Source organism: Equus przewalskii, chromosome 1 (genome assembly GCF_037783145.1).
Source record: "Equus przewalskii isolate Varuska chromosome 1, EquPr2, whole genome shotgun sequence".
NCBI classification, from domain to species: domain Eukaryota; kingdom Metazoa; phylum Chordata; class Mammalia; order Perissodactyla; family Equidae; genus Equus; species Equus przewalskii.
In genome coordinates this window covers 140,958,063-140,976,855 of record NC_091831.1, presented here as the reverse complement: position 1 = coordinate 140,976,855, position 18,793 = coordinate 140,958,063, and the positions used below count along the sequence as shown (strand labels likewise).

Below are 18,793 nucleotides of genomic sequence, written 5' to 3'. Positions count from 1 at the left end.
CAAAGCTGGTTGTAAAATTTCTCCAAGGACAATAGTTATGTGTAAAGTACTAGGCAATCCATTATTCTGTTCTAAAATAAACCTCTGGTACATTTTCATTCATAGCAGAAAGGTAAACCTTTGAGAAAATTTAAGTCAAATTTGTTGAAAGAATTTTGAGTTTTTTCAACCCAATAATCCAAACTCTGAATTGATTTAAAATTATAATGGTTTGTTTTTTAATACCTGCCATTTTCCACAGAAGATTTGTAGTTGGTACATAATTCTTTAAAGATACCTGGATCACTGTAAAAATCAGAAAGTCACTTGCCATGGCTTTGCTATTCTATTTAAGTTTTTTACTACAAGATTCCTTTTTTGTAATAGGTGAGTAAAAATTTCCAGTGTGAAGTCCATACTTGTCTTCATAACTGACTTGAAGAAAAAAACTATTTTTCAACCAAACCATCACCAAGTGTTATTCTAGAAATTATGAGAGATATCAAACTTGTCTGGAAAGGATGGAACTAGGGCCCCTGGAACAAGCCTCACACAGAAGATGGAATTTGAGCAGGGGGCCCGGAAGGATAAGTAGAATTTGGAAGCTGGGGAGTAGGAGTCCAGATGAGCAAAGTGGATGAGTATGAGTAAGTAGATATGTTCAGAAGGCTCAGTGGGAGTGAGGGCTTTGCCTTGGGAGATAGTGGAGAACAAGATTGGCTATACTGGCTGGAGACAGCTTTTGAAGAGCTCCAAACCCAGGCAGCATTTAAACAGGGGTTGCAAACCAGCAGCCCACAGACCTCATCTGATCTGTAGGTATATTTAGTTTGGTCCTCATAGTGTTTAAAAACTTGAGGTCCAAATCAGGAGGTTTTACAGAAGAATCTGGATTCCTGATGGTGGAAGATCTGATAACACTCTGGCCTCTGTTCCTGCAGGGAGGGAGGGGCTGCCTGGTGCAGAGGAGGCATGGGCTGTCCAGGGTGCAGCAGTTTCCACACCTCCTTGTAGTTTCCCTGACACTCAGGCCATTTACCATCGACTGGCCGAGGTCACTTGTCCTTTACCAGCACACCCGTACAGTTATTTTCTTATATGAAATAAATATTTCTCTGTGTCCATGTCTCTATAAATAGTAGGAAAAAGAGACGAGAAGAATGGGAGAAAGGATTCTTTTTGTGGAAGTAGAGTCCTATTCATTTAATATTAAACACCCAGGTGTTTTACTCCCTTCTATCATCTTTCTGGCTCGTGTAGGAATTTGATTAGATTGTTTGATCTCTGTTTTTGGCATAACACCAGTAGCCAGTGAGGATTGCTCTAGATTTTTGAGTGGAAGGCTGACATGCTGACAATAAAAAGCTTCATCCTATTTCTGACCTCAGATTGTCCAACCTCCAGATTTCTGTACACTATTCTCTACATGTTCTAGCCTGTTGGAAGGGAAGAAGGCCCTTCAGATTTACAGGACTGCCCAGAAGTTGAGGAGGAGCAGAAGAGGAGGGGATAAAAAAACCCGGGAAAAATGGAGCAGTCGCTTGCCTTTTCTTTTTCACACCTGAGTCCTGTTTAGAGTCTTATCATTTCTGTCGTGTGTTTCTGTTAGTTGTGGGCAGGGACCATTCATCTAACACATTTGTAGGAATCCAATATATTCTTGCTGAATTATTAATAGAAAATAAAACATCAATAATTTTCTATTACTTTGAAATTCTGACTGCATTTGGAGGTTTTTGGTTGTATAAACTGCCCCTGGTCAGAAGCAAGGGATGGGGATAAGTGGGCATGAGGCGGTCACTAATATGTAAAACAGAGATTATCCTCAATGTGCATGTGGATGATTAAATAACAAGAATGTACTCTATCCTGCCACTGTAACTTGGATGTGAGGCCATATATTGCTTGTTAAATATTGTCCAGTCTGTATAAGAGAAGCTAAAGAGAGAATTCTCAATTATTTTCAAAAACAGAAGCATACCACTTTATGTAGGAACTTCTCAAAGTCATCCTTAGCTTCATGAGGTTTCTTGGTAGCTTTTGTTTGGAGTCTAAGCATGAAATAAAGAAAATCCATAATTAAACTATTTGTTTTTATACTGAAATCAACTAAGAGCCAACAGTTATGAAGAGTTTAACATGCTGGGCATTTGCCAGCACTTTACATATATTAATTCCATTACACTTACAACAATCTCCTGAAGTAGGTCCAACTCTTATCCTACATTATAAATGAGGAAACAGGCTCAGATAGGTTAAGTAACCTGCCCACAGTCATACAGCTAGCATATGAATAGAGGATTCAGACCGAAGCAGTGTGACTCGAGCCCTCGGTTCCAACCACCGTGCGACAGTGCATCCCAGCACTGAAGCATCCTCTTTAGGGAGATGGGTCATACCGTTTTCCTTTAACTGAGTCCCCTCCCCAGGCTCCAGCGCGGACTTTAAGGAGTGTCATTGGAGTGAGAAATATAAAGGGGCTGGCAGGGGAAAGAGAGAGATGGCAAAGGCCAAAGGGGAGGGTGCCTACTAGACTTTCGTAAGTACATTGAGGGCAGGAATCCAGGAATCATGATTTTTGTCACCAATTGTTCATTCAAGTAATATTTTTAAAAGGACTTCAGCTTAAGTCTTATGTCTGGTGGAGTAAACGAAGATGATAATGTTTAACAATTAATTAAATTAGCAGGGGTGATTACGTGGATAAGGGAAGCTGAAGTGTTCCTCCAGATGAACTGGCAAGTAGAACCCCTCTTTGCAGATATTCGAGTTGATGTATTTTTACATAATAAACCCATTGTGGTTTTATGTAACATATTTGTTCAATTAAGACGTTTTTAAGCACTACAAAGTTGAATAAGAAACAAACCTGTCAAGCTCCTTGTCAATTCTTTCCTGCCGCTGTCTTAGGAGTTTTATTTCTTCACTAATTCTGTGCTTTTCCCTATAAAATCAAAGTTTGTGGTTAAGTTTTAAAATAAAGCAGGCATTTCTAATTGGGAAAGAATAAACAAACAATTTGCTGACTTCCACATCTCACTGAAAATCCTTTACAAACGAATTCTTCAACGACCCCTCCCTCTGCACTACTTGGTGTGAGGAATCCCCCAGCACATACCCTCTTATGAACACGTGCCAAAGACATCACCCTTGACACCTGAGGATGGCCTGGACTCCACCTTGCTGCTTCCACAGGGGCCCTCTTACAAGGTGTCCATCCCTATTCCTCCCACTGAGCACAGGAAATCAAAGGGCTGTGTGTGTGTGTGCACATGCATGCACTTGCACACTGGCATTGGTGAAACGTGGGCGGGTGGGAAAGAAAGGGCACCCCGGAAAGCAGAGGCTCAAACTTTTGTTCTGCCTGCTGGATAGGACCTAGCTGGCTGCTCTTCCATTTATCTCTCTTTGATGTGTTTCCTGAACAGCATCAGGTACCCAAAGGGGACGATACCCATCCTGTCTTCCCTTTAAAGCAATAGAGCCTCTAGGCAGTGACCTTGATATCAAGGACAGAAGAACTGGACTCTACCAATTTGTTGTCATAAGAATTGATGGATATCTTCTCATTAAGCCATTTCTAGCTTTCTGGCACATGAGAATACCATGACTGGGTACGAGTAATCATTTTAATTAAGCACAAACAACTGAAAATGTTTTCCCAAGAAAACATTTTGGAAAAGACCTCCCTGCCTTGCTTTCCTCACTACCACTCCAGGTCCAGGGAGCTCCTTCTACTGCAAACAACCTTTCTGTTCTTCTTCCAGGACTCATCTTTGTAAATGGATAATACTTCAATTTCTATTCCCTGGAGCTCTCTCCTGGCCTCTCCATAGTGGGATGCACCCCCAACCACTCCACAGCAAAGCTTCCTTCCTTCCTTCAATCCCTGACACTTGCCATGGCTCCGTGCTTACAACATACATCCTTGACACTTACCTGAAATGAATCTCCAAGACCATAACATGCTCAGAAGCGACTCTCCTCATCAGTAAAACATGGAGATTGGTGTGGATGATTTTTACAATCACTTCTAGTTCTAAAAGAGTCTACGATTTTATATTTAACAATAGTATGGCATCAACTTACATCCTCAAATCCTTTTGGTTCTTTGCAAATTGTCTTTTTGCCTCCTTTATAATATCACGGTAAGTTGGAGCAGGTGGTGTGATAGGCTTATGGTTAAGGAAAGATTTCCAATTAGGAACATTTGGGAGAGGTAAACAGTATCCTTCACAGGGGGACAGAGGGAGCCATCTGGCCTGGGCTTCCCAGTCATGAGGGTCTGGAGTTACACTGTGAGGACCAAAAGAAGACGGTACCCATCAGACCACTTTAAACTTGCAACCCGTTATTTGGACCACACCATTCATAGTACACTAGGATTTAAGAGTTTCATAAATCCTGTAATTACCATTTTTTATGAGTATTTTGGGTGTGCTTTAAAATCAGCAATTTGTTAAATGTAAATATTAAAAATATACCAAAATTTTTGTAATCCTGTTTAGTCATTTCTTCATTTCTACATATACTGAGAACCTCAAAGTCTCCTGACTTCTGAGAGGCTCTGGAGGTAACTGGCAGCATGTGTTGGCTGCCTCAGTTAGCCTGGCCTCTGCTAACTGCACGGAAGAAAGATGGTAAGCCAAGGTGTAAGTGCGTGGTTACTGAGGCTGGGGCTCTTGTCCATCTGTTTCTGGTACAGCCTGTGGCTGTGTTCCTAACCCTGGTCTTAACCCAGGTCTGTGTCTGGCAAAGCAGACACTCCTTCTGAAGCAGCAATTGGCAATCAACTCCAGGAGGCAGCCCTCAGCTTGTGTTAAGAGAAGACCTTAGCCTCATTGATAAAATAGGGAGTCTAAAACCTCATCACCAAAACACAGGGGATGAAACTGTCCTTCTATGGCCCCACCCCAATCCTGAATCACGCTTCAGTATTATCTCTAGCCTTCTCTGAATGCAATTTTCTCATTTTAAAAACATTCATGCTCTATTTCAAAGGCTGTTCTTGATGCTCATTTTAATCTTATTTATATGGTATAAGAATGTTAGGAGAAACCCATGGATTTGGTCCCTGGGACAGGACCACATAGACATTTAACTTTCTGACCTTAATTTCCTGAGTATTGTATCTCAATTGAGAAAAACATGAATGGCTCCACAATGAAGATTCTCCCAGTAAACCTGAATGAAATTTATGTCTTTCCTATGAAACTCTATAAACTATTCAGGAAGTATCTTCAATCACTTATCATTTGAACACCAAGGTCTTGGAGTCAAGGAAAAGAACACCTGGTTTTCTGCGCACTCAAGACTACTTTCTCTGCAATGTCAGAGTGCTGGCTACAGAACTTGTTTAAGTAGGCTCCTTAACAGCATTACTGACTGTAGAGGAAAGCAGTGTTGATAGCCGACCATACTTCATCCTACCAAATGCAGAGTTTGAGAGGGTCTAGATGATTATGTTATCCCAAACAGGATGGAAAGTCTCTGAAATAGATTTTAGAAAGAAGTCTGCTGTTATTTATTGATGCATTCCAAGTTTATTTTTCCCCTTAATCATGTCTAGGATTTAGAATATGGCTTTCCTTAAAGAAAGAGATAAGCCTGACTTTACTATTTAATGTCACAATGGTATATGATTCCTGAACTAATAACTCAATGAAAAGTTTGTTTGCACTATGTAGGTGAAAATCAAATCAGTGCCTTGACAACGTCTGGCCTCCCCAGGAAGCAAACCAATAGTAACAACTGCATGTACACATGAGGAATGAAAATGTTTTCATTATCAACTTCAAGGACTCATTCAAGACATGAGGGCCAGCATGAAGTGAAATTGTGACAACAACAAAGTGTGTATCTTCAATGCCCTTTATCATATTCTCTCTTGGTGCTCTTCTTTCGGGACCTTCTCACTTCTTCCTTTCTCCTTGGGGAATGAAGAGGCCACATTTCCCACAGATTAGAGAGAGAGGGCCACCCTGGAGACTGAGCTCTAGTTTTGGCACTGTGGTCAACACTCATCATCTAGGGCCATGGTAACCAAGGTAGTTGCGATAATGAGAAACATATTTTGGACTTCTGGATGAAGAGCAAATGAGAATATATATTTCTCAGACATATTTGGTCTTCATCCACAGTTCCTGGCTCACAGTTCCCAAAACTCTTGTAGTTTCCTGAGCATAAGAGCAGTGGAAGCATCCTTTGTTAAATATTTGGTCTCTCGTCCTCAGTTTTTGAAAAGGCTTCAGGACCATAAAGGTGAAATGGGTGTCTTGTTTATGTTAATGAAGGTCACTTTTGGACCCCACTCAAAAGTGGGGCTGGTTGCCGGAAGAACCAGCCCTGTGATCAGAGGATTGGAACTGAATTTCAGTCCCACCCCATGATTTCTGGGGAAGGGAGAGGGGCTTGAGGTTGAATCAATTGCCAATGGCCAATGACTTAGTCAATCATGACTATGCAATGAAGCCTCTGTAAGAACCCAGCCCTTTTTTGGAGAGCTTCCATGTTGGGGAACCAGAACACTTCCATGTGCCACCGTGCCGTATCCCAAGCTTCACAAGAACAGAAGCTCCTTTGCTAAGGACTTCGCCCTATGTATCTCTTCATCTGGCTATTGATTCATATCCTTTAATATCCTTTGTAATAAATTGATAACCTAGTGAGTAAACAGATTTTCTTGTGTTCTGTGAGCCATTCCAGCAAATTAATTGAACCCAAGGAGGGGGTCATGGGAACCTCATTTATAGCCAGCCGGTCAGAAGTCCAGGTAACAACCTGGACTTGTAATTGGCATCCTGAGCTGGAGGGGGCTGTTGGAACCTCCAGTTTGTAGCTGATTGGTCAGAAGCACAGGTAACAACCTGGGCTTGCAACTTGCATCTGTAGTGGAGGGCAGTCTTTTGGGACTGAGCCCTGTACCCGTGGAATCTGATTCTATTTCTGGGTAGATAGTGTCAGAATTGAGCTGAATTCTCAGAAACTCTGGAATTGTGTCCAGGAACCCTTTGTAGAAGTTAATCAGGCTGGCCCCCCTTTTCCTTATCTATAAAGTGTGGGCACTGAGCTAGATGGTCCTGTAGCTCTCCTCCTGTTCTGATTCTCCATGAAGTAGAATGAGAGGCTATTTAAGTTCAGACCCATCACTATGGTAGTGGCAAAAGGCTTGGAGAGTGTAGGATGGAATTTGAGATTTTGCAAAGGAATAAAGGAGAGAGTTTATTTACCAACTGGATATGGGGGCTGGATAAGAGACAGGGAAAAGGAGGGATCAAATATGACTAGGAAAATGATGGAATCATTCTATAGAGATTGAGAAGTCTGTCAATTTGAAGGGTGTTTTATAGGGGATGAGAAGGCATTTTAATAATGGGCATGTTCAATTAGAAACTCTCTCAAGGTAGATAGAGAGCAATGGGGAATATGAATTCAGGGACTCTCTTCAGAGGTGTCAGTTGAAACTGAGAATAGATGAGACTCTGAGGGAGAGTGCAGAGAGAAAAGAAGGCTAAAGAAAGAAGCCTGAGGAAGACTACATTTCAGGGGGTAACAGTAGAAGGGAGGGGAGGAACCAGTGGCTGGAAAGATATTGGAATTGATAAAATACAGTGTCACTTAGGTCAAAGGAGAGGAGCTATTTAAGGAGAAGTGTCAAGTAAACCGTAAAGGTCAATCTGAAGACCAAGAAAGGGCCACCAAACTGGGTGATACACTTACTTGTCCAACAATTACTTTCTGAGCACCTGCTGTGTGCCAGGCACTGTTCTGGACCCTGCAGATTTAACAGTGAACAAGATGTGCAGGGTTTCCACCCTCATATGGCTCACAATCTGGAGCATGTGCACGTGTGTGTACATTTGTGTGATGGGGACAGAATATAAGCAAATGATTATTTTAAACAGTGATAAGTACTATGGGGAAGTAAAATAGGATGTCGTGAGAAGAGAGTGGGAATGTGTATGGGAGGCACAACGTTAGATAGGGAGAAAGAGGAGCTTGCCATCACATTTGAGTAGGAGAAAGGGCAGTGTGGCTGGAGCAGAGCGAGGGAGAGCAGAGTGGTAGGAGATGAAATCAGAGAGATAAGTGGGGCTGGATCTTCTAAGGGGCTTTGTAGCCCATGATAAAGTGCAATAGGAAGCTATTGGAAGCCTTTACACGAGCGACTTAGTGAGTCATGCCTTGACTCCTATGTGGTGAATGGCTTGTAGAGAGGGGAGAAAAAGTGAGACTAATTAGGAGGCTATTTCTGTAGTTGAGGCAAGAGTTGGTAGTGGTGCTTGGATTAGGGTAGGAACAGTGGAAATTGAGAGAAGTTGAGAGTTTCAAGCTATGCTTTAAAGGTGGAGTTGATAGAACTCAGGGCTATTTTTAAATGGGTGTCCTGAAAACTGGAATAATATTATAGACCCTAAGGAATATCTAAGCGAACAATTTTGGGCACCAAGCCTGGCAGTGAGGGTGACAGTTTGGGTCAGGTAGTCCTGCCTGGTGACCAGCTCTCAAATCATCCCATGCCCAATCAACACCTGTGCAGAAGGCTGACAGTGCCGTTCTTCTCCCAGCATTTAAAGACTTGGGCCCAAGAAAGCCTTGGACCAGCTTATCAAGTTAGCCTGCTTCTTCATTAGTATATCAAACTGTAGGGGGCTAAAGTTAAGAAACCTTGAAGATACTGGTTTTCAGTTGGTGGTGAGGGGGTAGGGCAGTAGTTGGGAATGGAGTGAGTGGAGATGAAAGAAATTAACATCTGTTGGATATCCAACACATGCCAGGTACTGTGACTGGCTCTTTAGACACCATGTCTCTAGAATTCTGTTTGAGGCTGTTAACAAGATGAAAGGGTGAATGGTGTCTTCACTTACATGAACATAGCTCTGCCCCACACAGTCCTATTTGTTGCCTGGCAGAGGCCATCCCAAGAAGTTTCTTCCCAGTGAGGGCCTCACTTTGGCTCGAGTCCTGTTTTCAGGGTGCTCATGAGGGCAGCTCGTTCACTCAGGGAGAGAAATTTCATAGTGATGTAGGTTATATTTGAACAGTAGCTGTTATTGAATAGCCAATTATCGACTGGAATTTCCTGTTTTCAACTGATCGTTCTGGCACCTTATGGTCAGAAATACAGCATTGTCTTTGGGAATTATGTGACATTTGTGAGTTCTGATCACATTGTACAAATTATCTTCAGGGATCTTCTAAATGACATTACTGGAATAAGTGTCCCTATGAACTACAGCTTTTTCTTGATATGAATCAAGTCTGAATGGTAAAATTTCAAAATAAAACTTCCGTAGGCTGGATCCAAGTTTCTTTCAAACTTTGGCTTTGAGATTTCATTGTGCATAAGTAATATATTTGACTATTCAATGAATGACAACATCAAGGATACATCAGTCCTCAAATCCAAAGAGGAGGAGTAGAAGCTTCACTTTAAATAATTAAAGCAGAGAAAAACTAAACCTTACAAAATCTATTCATTTTGATGAATGTTTCAGCAAGACTTAGAAAATATTATTGTACAAAGAATGTTTTTAGCAGCATTGATGTAATCAAAAAAGAAAAATTCTCCCATAATTCCACTTTCCAAAAATTAAAACTATTTTCAATTTTCTACATGTCTTTCCATCTGTCATATGCAAATATGTACTTAAAAATTGTTTATAAAGTTAAATTGCTAAACAACAGTTTAAACTTTTAAAATTCTTAAAGAAATATTGAGGGGAAAAGTTTTGCCCTAGACATTAACGTTTTTCCTAAATCAAATACATTAAAATGGATTAAAGGATTTATCAGATCTTTAGAAAGTAATAGCTATATTTATATATAACAACAGGGATACATTCTGAGAAAGGCATCATTAGGCGATTTTGTCACTGTGCGAGCATCATAGAGTGGACTAACACAAACCTAGATGCTATAGCGTACTACACACCTAGGCTATATGGTATTAATCTTATGGGACTACTGTCATATATATTTGGTCCACTGTTGACTGGAATGTCATTATGCCACACGTGACTATAATTATTTTAACGTTTGCAAAAGATTTCACTAGGTGTACATATGGAGGGTTCTATTGCCCTGATGACAGCATGCTGCAAACACTGCTGGGTTTTCTTATATGAAATCACCAATTTCTCCTCTCTTCTCCAATTTTGTGTACCAAGATGACATTACCCCCCCAAGAGTTTAGCAAGGGAGGCCTGTGTCTCTCCTAGCTCAGGTCCCTCTGAATTCTGGGAAAAGATAGCCCATGTTTTGCTTGGCTTGGGACCGGTGTGATGCACATGGTTGAAGAAGAGGCAGTGGTCCTGTTGGTTACATAAGCAGGAAGCCTGCAATCTCAGTTATGCATGATTTCCATCTCTAGGTTTTCCCCCTTTGCCTGTCACAGACTGTGAAGAAGTCCAGCAGCGTTAGAAGAGAAGGCTCGGCAATCTTCCCGGGACAGGCCGTACCTGAAGGTATCAGGCCACTTGAATGCCTGTCTTACTCCTCCTGCTACATCAAGTGACTGAAAGTCTAAGATCTTCTCTGAGTACAAGTCACACAAAATTAAGAATCATTCTTGTAGATTGATTAGCACAACTAATAATACACTTTTCCTAAAGTATAGATGGTCTTGAGCTACTGAAATTTAATTTGCATGCAGCTATTTCCTGCTAATATTTAATTTCTCTCTCAGAGTGCCTGTTAGAATTTCAAAGTCTCATCCTTCTACAAAGTTACATTGTGATCTTAAGTATGGTTTCCATGATGAAATTTTTGTGAGCCAGATGATACATTTGTCACCCTGAACTAATTGGATTTTCTTTGCCCCGCACATTCATCATATACTATTGGTATCGAAACAAAGAAGTATGTTTTATTTCTTATAAGTTATTAATTTTGAACATATGTCATTATTGAAATGAACTGGGTATATATTTTTATAAAGTCATTTTCATTGTTCACAACATTTGATCACAATTGTATATTTGTGTTGTGTAATGAGGTTCTGGCTGTATAATGTTGATGTTGACTGAGACCTCAGCATTTTCTTGCAGGACTCAATGAAGATAATTTTCAGCAGACTCCTGTTAATGTCTGTTAATGACTATCCTAATTTTTATTCTCTTCAGACACTTAAAGCCATCAATTTATCCCAACTGTAGAAAAATAGAGTACTTAAAGCTAACAAATCATGAGAAATGGCTATATTCGATTCCTTGGGGATGACTGTGGCAACATGTTTCCCAACTCCACGTCTGAACTGTCTTCACGCTTCATTTTCTCATGCACTGCTACGTGGAGGTGACATGGCAAGCCACTAAATGGAGGAGTCACTTGTGTGCAAATAAAATGGTCCTGTTCTGAGACTTTACAACAGCTGTGGTTGGGATGTGGCCAACCAAGACCTGTAGCCATCCTAGGGGCCTCAATTCAAACCCTGGGGCCTTTGATCTTCCTTTAGAATCAGAGTATTAGAGAAACAAGGGACCTGAGAAATCGTTGGGTCCAATTTGCTTATGTTATAGATGAAGAAACTGAGGTTTCTAGAAGGGAAGTACCTTGTCTTTGAGAGCTTGGGTGTGTATGAGACTCAGGAAAAGAATGGCCCAGAGGCAAATTTTGCTCTTATCTGCCAAAAGCATTGTCCTAGACTCAGGCTGCTGGAGGCTTTGCTGTAACCTCATATCCCTTAGACATATTCCTCAGGGTATCCTCAGAATTGCTCATGAGATTACCAGGTTTAAGGCCAAGGTACCCATTCTACACATAATGCTATTGTATAAGAAGTAAAAGGAACCTAACCAGCAAGCCATGGCCAAACTCTCCTTTATACACCAGAATTCATTTAATTCTTAATTCTAAAAACTAAAGTCTTGAAATAACTCATTAGTACATGGCCCAAACTGATTTTAGAGCTGTTATCTTCTGCTCAATGTTTACCCTTGCTTACACTCTAAATATTTTAATGTTAGATTTGTAAGAGTGTCAAACATCCACAACATAGCCATGTACACAGAAATTTAAAAAAAGTTATTAACAAAACACATGTACCTTATTCTACAGGAGAGAGTACCACTGTTGGAATCTCACTCAGATTCTGTATGGCCTGGTATTATGTGTAGAAATAGGGCTGCCATTTTAGTAAGTTTCATTACTTAACATGTCATTAGCAGCAGTTTTGTAGCATAGTCTAGAAAACTGAGGGAAGATGGCTACTGGAAATATTAACACAGATTTAACTAAAAGCATTCAACATGGCTATAGTTAACAAGACAAGAAATAACAAATGTTGGAGAGGATGTGGAGAGAAGGGAACCCTCATACACTGCTGGTGGGAATGCAAACTGGTGCAGCCACTATGGAAAGCAGTATGGATATTTCTCAAAGAACTAAAAATAGAAATACCATATGACCCAGCTATCCCACCACTGGGTATTTATCCAAAGAACATGAAATCAACAATTCAAAGAGATTTATGCATCCCTATGTTCATTGCAGCATTATTCACAATACCAAGATGTGGAAGCAACCCAAGTGCCTATCAATGGGTGAATGGATAAAGAAGATGTGGTATATATAACAACGGAATACTATTCAGCCATAAAAAAAGACAAAATCTTGCCATTTGCTACAACAGGGGTGGACCTTGAGGCTATTATGCTAAGTGAAATAAGTCAGACAGAGAGAGACAACCACTGTATGATTTCACTCATATGTGGAAGATAAACAAACACATGGATAACGAGAACAGATTAGTGGTTATCAGAGGGGAAGGGGGTGGGGGGAGGGCAAAAGGGGTAAAGGGGCACATGTGTATGGTGATGGATAAAAACTAGACTACTAGTGGTGAACATGATGCAGTCTATACAGAAGCTGATATATAATCATGTACACCTGAAATTTATACCATGTTATATACCAATATGACCTTAATAAAATAATTTTTAAAAATCCTCATATATTCCTTCTAAGCTATAACCTTTGAAATATAAATATTAAAGTGGTATGAATCCATTTCTGAAAAATTTCTTTATGTCTCCCATTTTATTAACTTCCACTGTCTTGGCCTACTTCCAGAATACTATTATGAAAGTTGGTCACTCAATAAATCTATTGTAGAGCATGAAAAAAAAGCATTCAACAAACTTGCCAGGACTTTTACTAGGCATTAAGGCACAGAGATGAGTAAGACACAGTGTTTGGCTTTAAGGAATCAGTAGGAACAAGAAATGACAAGAGACAGTTTTTGAAGTAGGAGACAGGAGAACTATAAAAAATAGGAATAAAGACTATACATGTGAGGTAAGTACCAAAAGGAGTCAATTTGGCTTTTTCTCTTTTTTTTTTTTTTGAGGAAGATTAGCCGTGAGCTAACTGCTGCCAATCTCCTCTTTTTTTCTTTTTTTTTTCTGAAGAAGACTTGTCCTGAGCTAACATCCCTGCCCACCTTCCTCTTTTTTTTTTTTTAAAAGATTTTATTTTTTTCCTTTTTCTCCCCAAAGCCCCCTGGTACATAGTTGTATATTCTTTGTTGTGGGTCCCTCTAGTTGCGGCATGTGGGACGCCGCCCCAGTGTGGCTTGATGAGCAGTGCCATGTCCGTGCCCAGGATTCAAACCAACGAAACACTGGGCCACCTGTAGCAGAGCACGCGAACTTAACCACTCGGCCACGGGGTCAGCCCCCCACCCCGTCCTCTACTTTTTACATGTGGGACACCTACCACAGCATGGCTTGCCAAGTGGTGCCATGTCTGTACCCGGGATCCGGGCCGGTGAACCCAGGGCTGCCAAAGTGGAATGTGCGCACTTAACCGCTGTGCCACCAGGACAGCCCCACTTTTCCTTAAATACACAGGACTTTGACTCTAAACTAGGATAGGGTTTCTACTTTCTGAAATCTTAGTGCATCTCACAGAATCACTTGGAGCCACAGGCTGACAACGATTTTATGGGGTGAACCCATAGTAACAGTGTCAGTTTTATTTACTCCTTCCTTTGCTGCCTACCTCCTAGGATGAGAAATGGGTTGAGTGAACACAAAATTATAATCTAGTCAATTTTTTAATATTTCCTTGAGATTGAGTTTTAGTCCTAAATTCTAAGCATTAAAAAAGCTATGGCTGGGGCTGGCCCCGTGGCTGACAGTTAAGTTTGCGTGCTCTGCTTCAGCGGCCCAGGGTTTCGCTGCTTTGGATCCTGGGTGCGGACATGGCACCACTCATCAGGCCACGCTGAGGCTGCGTCCCACATGCCACAACTAGAAGGACCCACAACTAAAATATACATCTATGCACTGAGGGGATACGGGGAGAAAAAGCAGAAAAAAAAGGAAAAAAAGATCGGCAACAGTTGTTAGCTCAGCTGCCAATCTTTAAAAAAAAACATTTAAGGCTTTCTTATCTGATTTTTTTTATTAACTAAAAATACATAGAGCAAGAATATTTATTTGTTCAATGATAAAGATCATCTAAACTATTTGAAAATGAAGTTTTCTTCTCTTATTTGATACAAATTGGGCTTTACCATAATTACACTAAATTAAAAAAAAAAACTGAACTCTTCCTCACTATCTGGGATGAAAATCCCTCCTACTCCCCTCTTATTTTTCCTTTGAGCCATGTTTATAATTTGAAGCCCAAACTGTGGCTAAAAAATTGATACAAACCACTCTCTGGAACCTGATTACCTAAGGCAACTTAAGTTTTCTATTTATTTCATTAGTTAGTTTAATAACAAGTTTGCTGAATTGTGGTTTGTGTCTTGTGTATTTCATTAAAAGAAAAGAAAAGAAAAACCCTAACTAGAACTTAAACTGAGTCTGTAAGAAAAAAGAGCCGGATCTTACAAGCAATTTTGTAATTGTCTCTGGCTCAAGGTGGCTGCAAAATGCTTACAACACACGTGCACATGCTTACCCATGTAAAACAAAACCCCTTTGTTCCCCAAGTTCTTTAAAGTATGTTGTTCATTCCCTGCGCGTCCCCCCCAACCCTTTTAACTTGGCACGGCTGCTAACTGGCAGAGTTTGTGAAAGGAAGAAACCTAGCAACCTCCTCAGCAAAGTTTAGAAAAGCTTTAGTAAAAAGTAAGCTAAAAATAAAAACAAAACCTCCTTTTCTCTTCTAAGAGCAAAATTTAAATACTTGATGTGTCCTTTATCTTACTATGCCTCCATGATGTTTTTCTGCTTATAGAGTACTCTAGTAAATGTCTTGAACATATTTTTAAAAATTTAAAATCTAGGGGCTGGCTCCGTGGCCGAGTGGTTAAGTTCACATGCTCCACTTCGGAGGTCCAGGGTTTCGCGAGTTCCAATCCTGGGAGTGGACATGGCACCGCTCATTAAGCCACGCTGAGGCAGTGTCCCACATGCCACAACTAGAAGGACCCACAACTAAAAATACACAACTATGTACCAGGGGGCTTTGGGGAGAAAAAGGAAACATAAAATCTTAAAAAAAAAATTTAAGATCTAGTCCTTTAAGAATTAAGAAATAATTCCCAGCATGAGAATTATGTTATTTTAGGTAAATGATTTATATTAGCATCAATGGGAATTAAGTAAAGGGAGTCCATGGGTCAGAAATCTGACAGTAAAAAGGCAATTACAGAATTTTATACAGATTTAGGTTACTTACAAAGTGATTGACCTGGGAGCATGTACAGAGAGTGGCAAGCTGTCTTTTACGGATTGAAGCCATACTGTGCGGAGCAAAAAGCTGCCTGATGATGAAAGTAGTTTACCTCTGAGCAAAAACAAACCAAAATCAAGTTAAACAAAACTAGCATAAAAGCGGGAAAAAATCCAACCAAAAAAGCAAAATGCGAAGAGAAATTTAAGAGTTCAGCTGGGAACTTAACTTTCTTGGTAATTCTGTTGGATGGATGACTAGTGAATGGTTGAATAAGATAATATGTAATCTTAGGCCACTAAACTTCAAAAATTAGAAGGCTGCAAATGGCAAGGCAAAAGAAAGTTCTGTACGTGCTGGCTGTCTCATATTTCAAGCTGGCATCTCAAGTTCTGTGAATAGATTGAAGTTTTCTTCTTACCCAAGACAGTGCTGTCCATAGAACTTTTTTTTTTTTTTTTTTTTTGGTGAGGAAGATTGGCCCTGAGCTAACATCTGTTGCCAATCTTCCCCTTTTTTCTTGAGGACGATTGTTGCTGACTGAACATCTGTGCCAATCTTCCTCTATTTTGTATGTGGGATGCCACCACTGCATAGCTTGATGAGAGGTGTGTAAGTCCATGCCTGGGATTTGAACCCGCAAACCCCAGGCCACCAAAGCAGAGGGTGCCCACTTAACCGCTATTCCACTGGGCTGGTCCCTGTCCATAGAACTTTTTGTGATGACAGAAATGTTTGAGATTTTCACTGTCCAATAGTCACACACTTGAAATGTGACTAGTGGAACTGATGAACTGAATTTTACTTATACTTAATTTTATTAATTTATAAATAGCCACACATGGTTAGTGGCTACCATATTGGACAGCACAGCTCTGAATGATGAAAAACAGGATAAATACCTAACTATATGTACATATTTATATTTCTTTAAATCTTGGTCTAAATAGTATATATTGCAGTTTTACATAACATTATAAAATATCATTGAATGGATCACATACTAATCTTGGTTGTCTAAACCTTTGTCTTTCTAGTTAAAACCGTTAAGTTCTTTTTACTTGGAGAAGCTATCAAAGTGTAAGAATACTGAGGAAAAGGGGGCTGGCCCTGTGGCCAAGCAGTTAAGTTTGCACGCTCTGCTTCGGCAGCCCAGAGTTTCGCCAGTTCAGATCCTGGGTGTGGACATGGCACTGCTCATCAAGCCATGCGGAGGCGGTGTCCCACATGCCACAACAAGAAGGACCCACAACTAAAATATACAACTATGTACCAGGGGGCTTTGGGGAGAAAAAGGAAACATAAAATCTTAAAAAAAAAAATGGTTAACATGGTAAATTAAAAAAAAAAAAGAATACTGAGGAAAAGAAAACTGTCTTTTATGGGATAAAAGTTTCACAAAACTGGGGGGCTGGCCTGGTGGTGTAGTTGTTAAGTTAAGTGCACTCTGCTTTGGCAGCCTGGGTTTGCAGGTTTGGATTCTGGGCACAGACCTACACCATTCATCAAGCCGTGCTGTGGCAGTGACCTGCATACAAAATAGAGGAAGATTGGCACAGATATTAGCTCAGGGCCAATCTTCCTCACCAAAAAAAAAAAAAAAAAAAAAAAAAAATCCACAAAACTGAGCTTACACAGTAAGAACCAATGGTCCATCTCTTAAAATAAATTATGCTCAGAATCCCTCTGAGGGTATTGTAACTTGCCTTTTTCATAGTCCAGTTTTTGACCTTGATTGGTCTTTTTGTACCTTTTGCCTTCGATAATTCCTAAAACTTGGACAACTTCTCTCTTATTTGCTTCAGGGTGAATATGTCTTCTCCTTTCCCGACAACAGCTCTCTAAGATCTGAGCGCCAAAGACAGACTGGGCTGACCCCTCCTTGTAGCCCCTGATGGTGATCAGAATTGACATTGACAGGCGCCTCTTTTGCTTCAGCATACTTCTGTGCTTCTGACTTGTTTCTTTGACTCCAGTTTCCCCAATTCCAATCCCTCCTCTCTCTGTTTTACCTTCTGGTGGGATTTCTCCAAGTCTGCTGATACTGGATTATGTACACAAACATAATTACATGGAATTGTAGCCAAGAAGCAGACTCCCTTGGTGCTAGTTCCATGGAGACACGCAAGCTGATAACCTCCTTTCCATTTTTCTTCCAGACTAAGCCTCTGTTCAAGATACCCTTGCTCAGTACTGCAAGCACTTCATTTATGTTTCAATTGTTGCTATGATTGCTTCTAGAATAAACAAAAATTATACCCATTTCTCTAAAGATTCCATCCATTTCCAGGCAAAGGAAGTGTACTTCCTTAGACCTTTTCAAGTATCACCTTTTTTCTTTTTTTGCTGAGGAAGATTCACCCTGAGCTAACATGTGTTGCCAATCTTCCTCTTTTTGCTTGAGGAAGATTCACCCCGAGCTAACATCTGTGCCAGTCTTCCTCTATTTTGTACGTGGGTTGCTGTCACAACATGGCCCCCGACGAGTGGTGTAGGTCTGTGCCCGGGAACCAAACCCAGGCTGCTAAAGAGGAATGTGCCAAACTTAACAATGGGGCTGGCCCCCACAAGTGTCGTCTTTCTTAAAGGCCACGGGGATGCAGCTTTTTAGACATTGAGGAGAAGGGAAGAAGAGAAATTGTTCAGGCAAGCAAGAGAGGAAAGCTAGAAAAAGGCTGTATCTTGGGTAAAGCTGACAAGCTTATGGACAAAGTAGTCCATTAGAAGGTAAGTTACTTGAACGCAGGGATTATAGTCATACCCTTAGCTTGTAGCACATTACCCAGCACACAGTAGGTTTTCTGCAAATGTTTGTTAAATGAGACGCAAGAAAAAGTCTGAAGTCTGGAACCAGGTAATGAAGGCACATTCAGGTCATGGGGCAGAATCAGACACTTAGTAAGCAAGATTTGAAGTATCTGGAAAATAATAATTAGAGCAGGCAACACATCTAGAATCTAAAATGAGGACTGGGGCAGGAGAGGAAAGCCAAGGCAAGGGCCAAGGGTAGAGATAAATGGGAGTGAATAGATGCAAAGAGATTGCTGATAGACACATCCTAAGCTGCTGCACGAAACGAGTTTCCCCATATGCATCACATTTCCCCTTAAAGGCATGTTGTCAAGGCCACCATGTGGCAGTAAGCACTTAAATGCTGCACAATTCTTATAGAGACCACATTGGGGAG

At 40.6% G+C, this 18,793-nt stretch overlaps 1 protein-coding gene across 33 annotated transcripts in view; it reads right to left on the bottom strand.

The window, feature by feature from the left end:
- Positions 1 to 18,793, bottom strand: part of FAM227B (family with sequence similarity 227 member B) — a 202,296-nt gene that overhangs the window by 1,118 nt on the left and 182,385 nt on the right. For 22 of the 33 annotated variants that reach the window (XR_011528627.1, XR_011528628.1, XM_070580785.1 and 19 more), the window contains 3 exons: positions 4,069 to 4,146; positions 2,849 to 2,923; positions 1,961 to 2,030 (listed from right to left, as the gene is read on the bottom strand). Coding sequence is in view for 31 of the 33 variants with exons in the window: in XM_070580785.1 (XP_070436886.1) it covers positions 1,961 to 2,030; positions 2,849 to 2,923; positions 4,069 to 4,146 (223 nt within the window). In the remaining 2 variants the exon portion in view is untranslated. The remainder of the gene's footprint in view (positions 1 to 1,960; positions 2,031 to 2,848; positions 2,924 to 4,068; positions 4,147 to 18,793) is intronic. The other 11 variants (XM_070580855.1, XM_070580891.1, XM_070580833.1 and 8 more) reach the window with 1 other exon arrangement.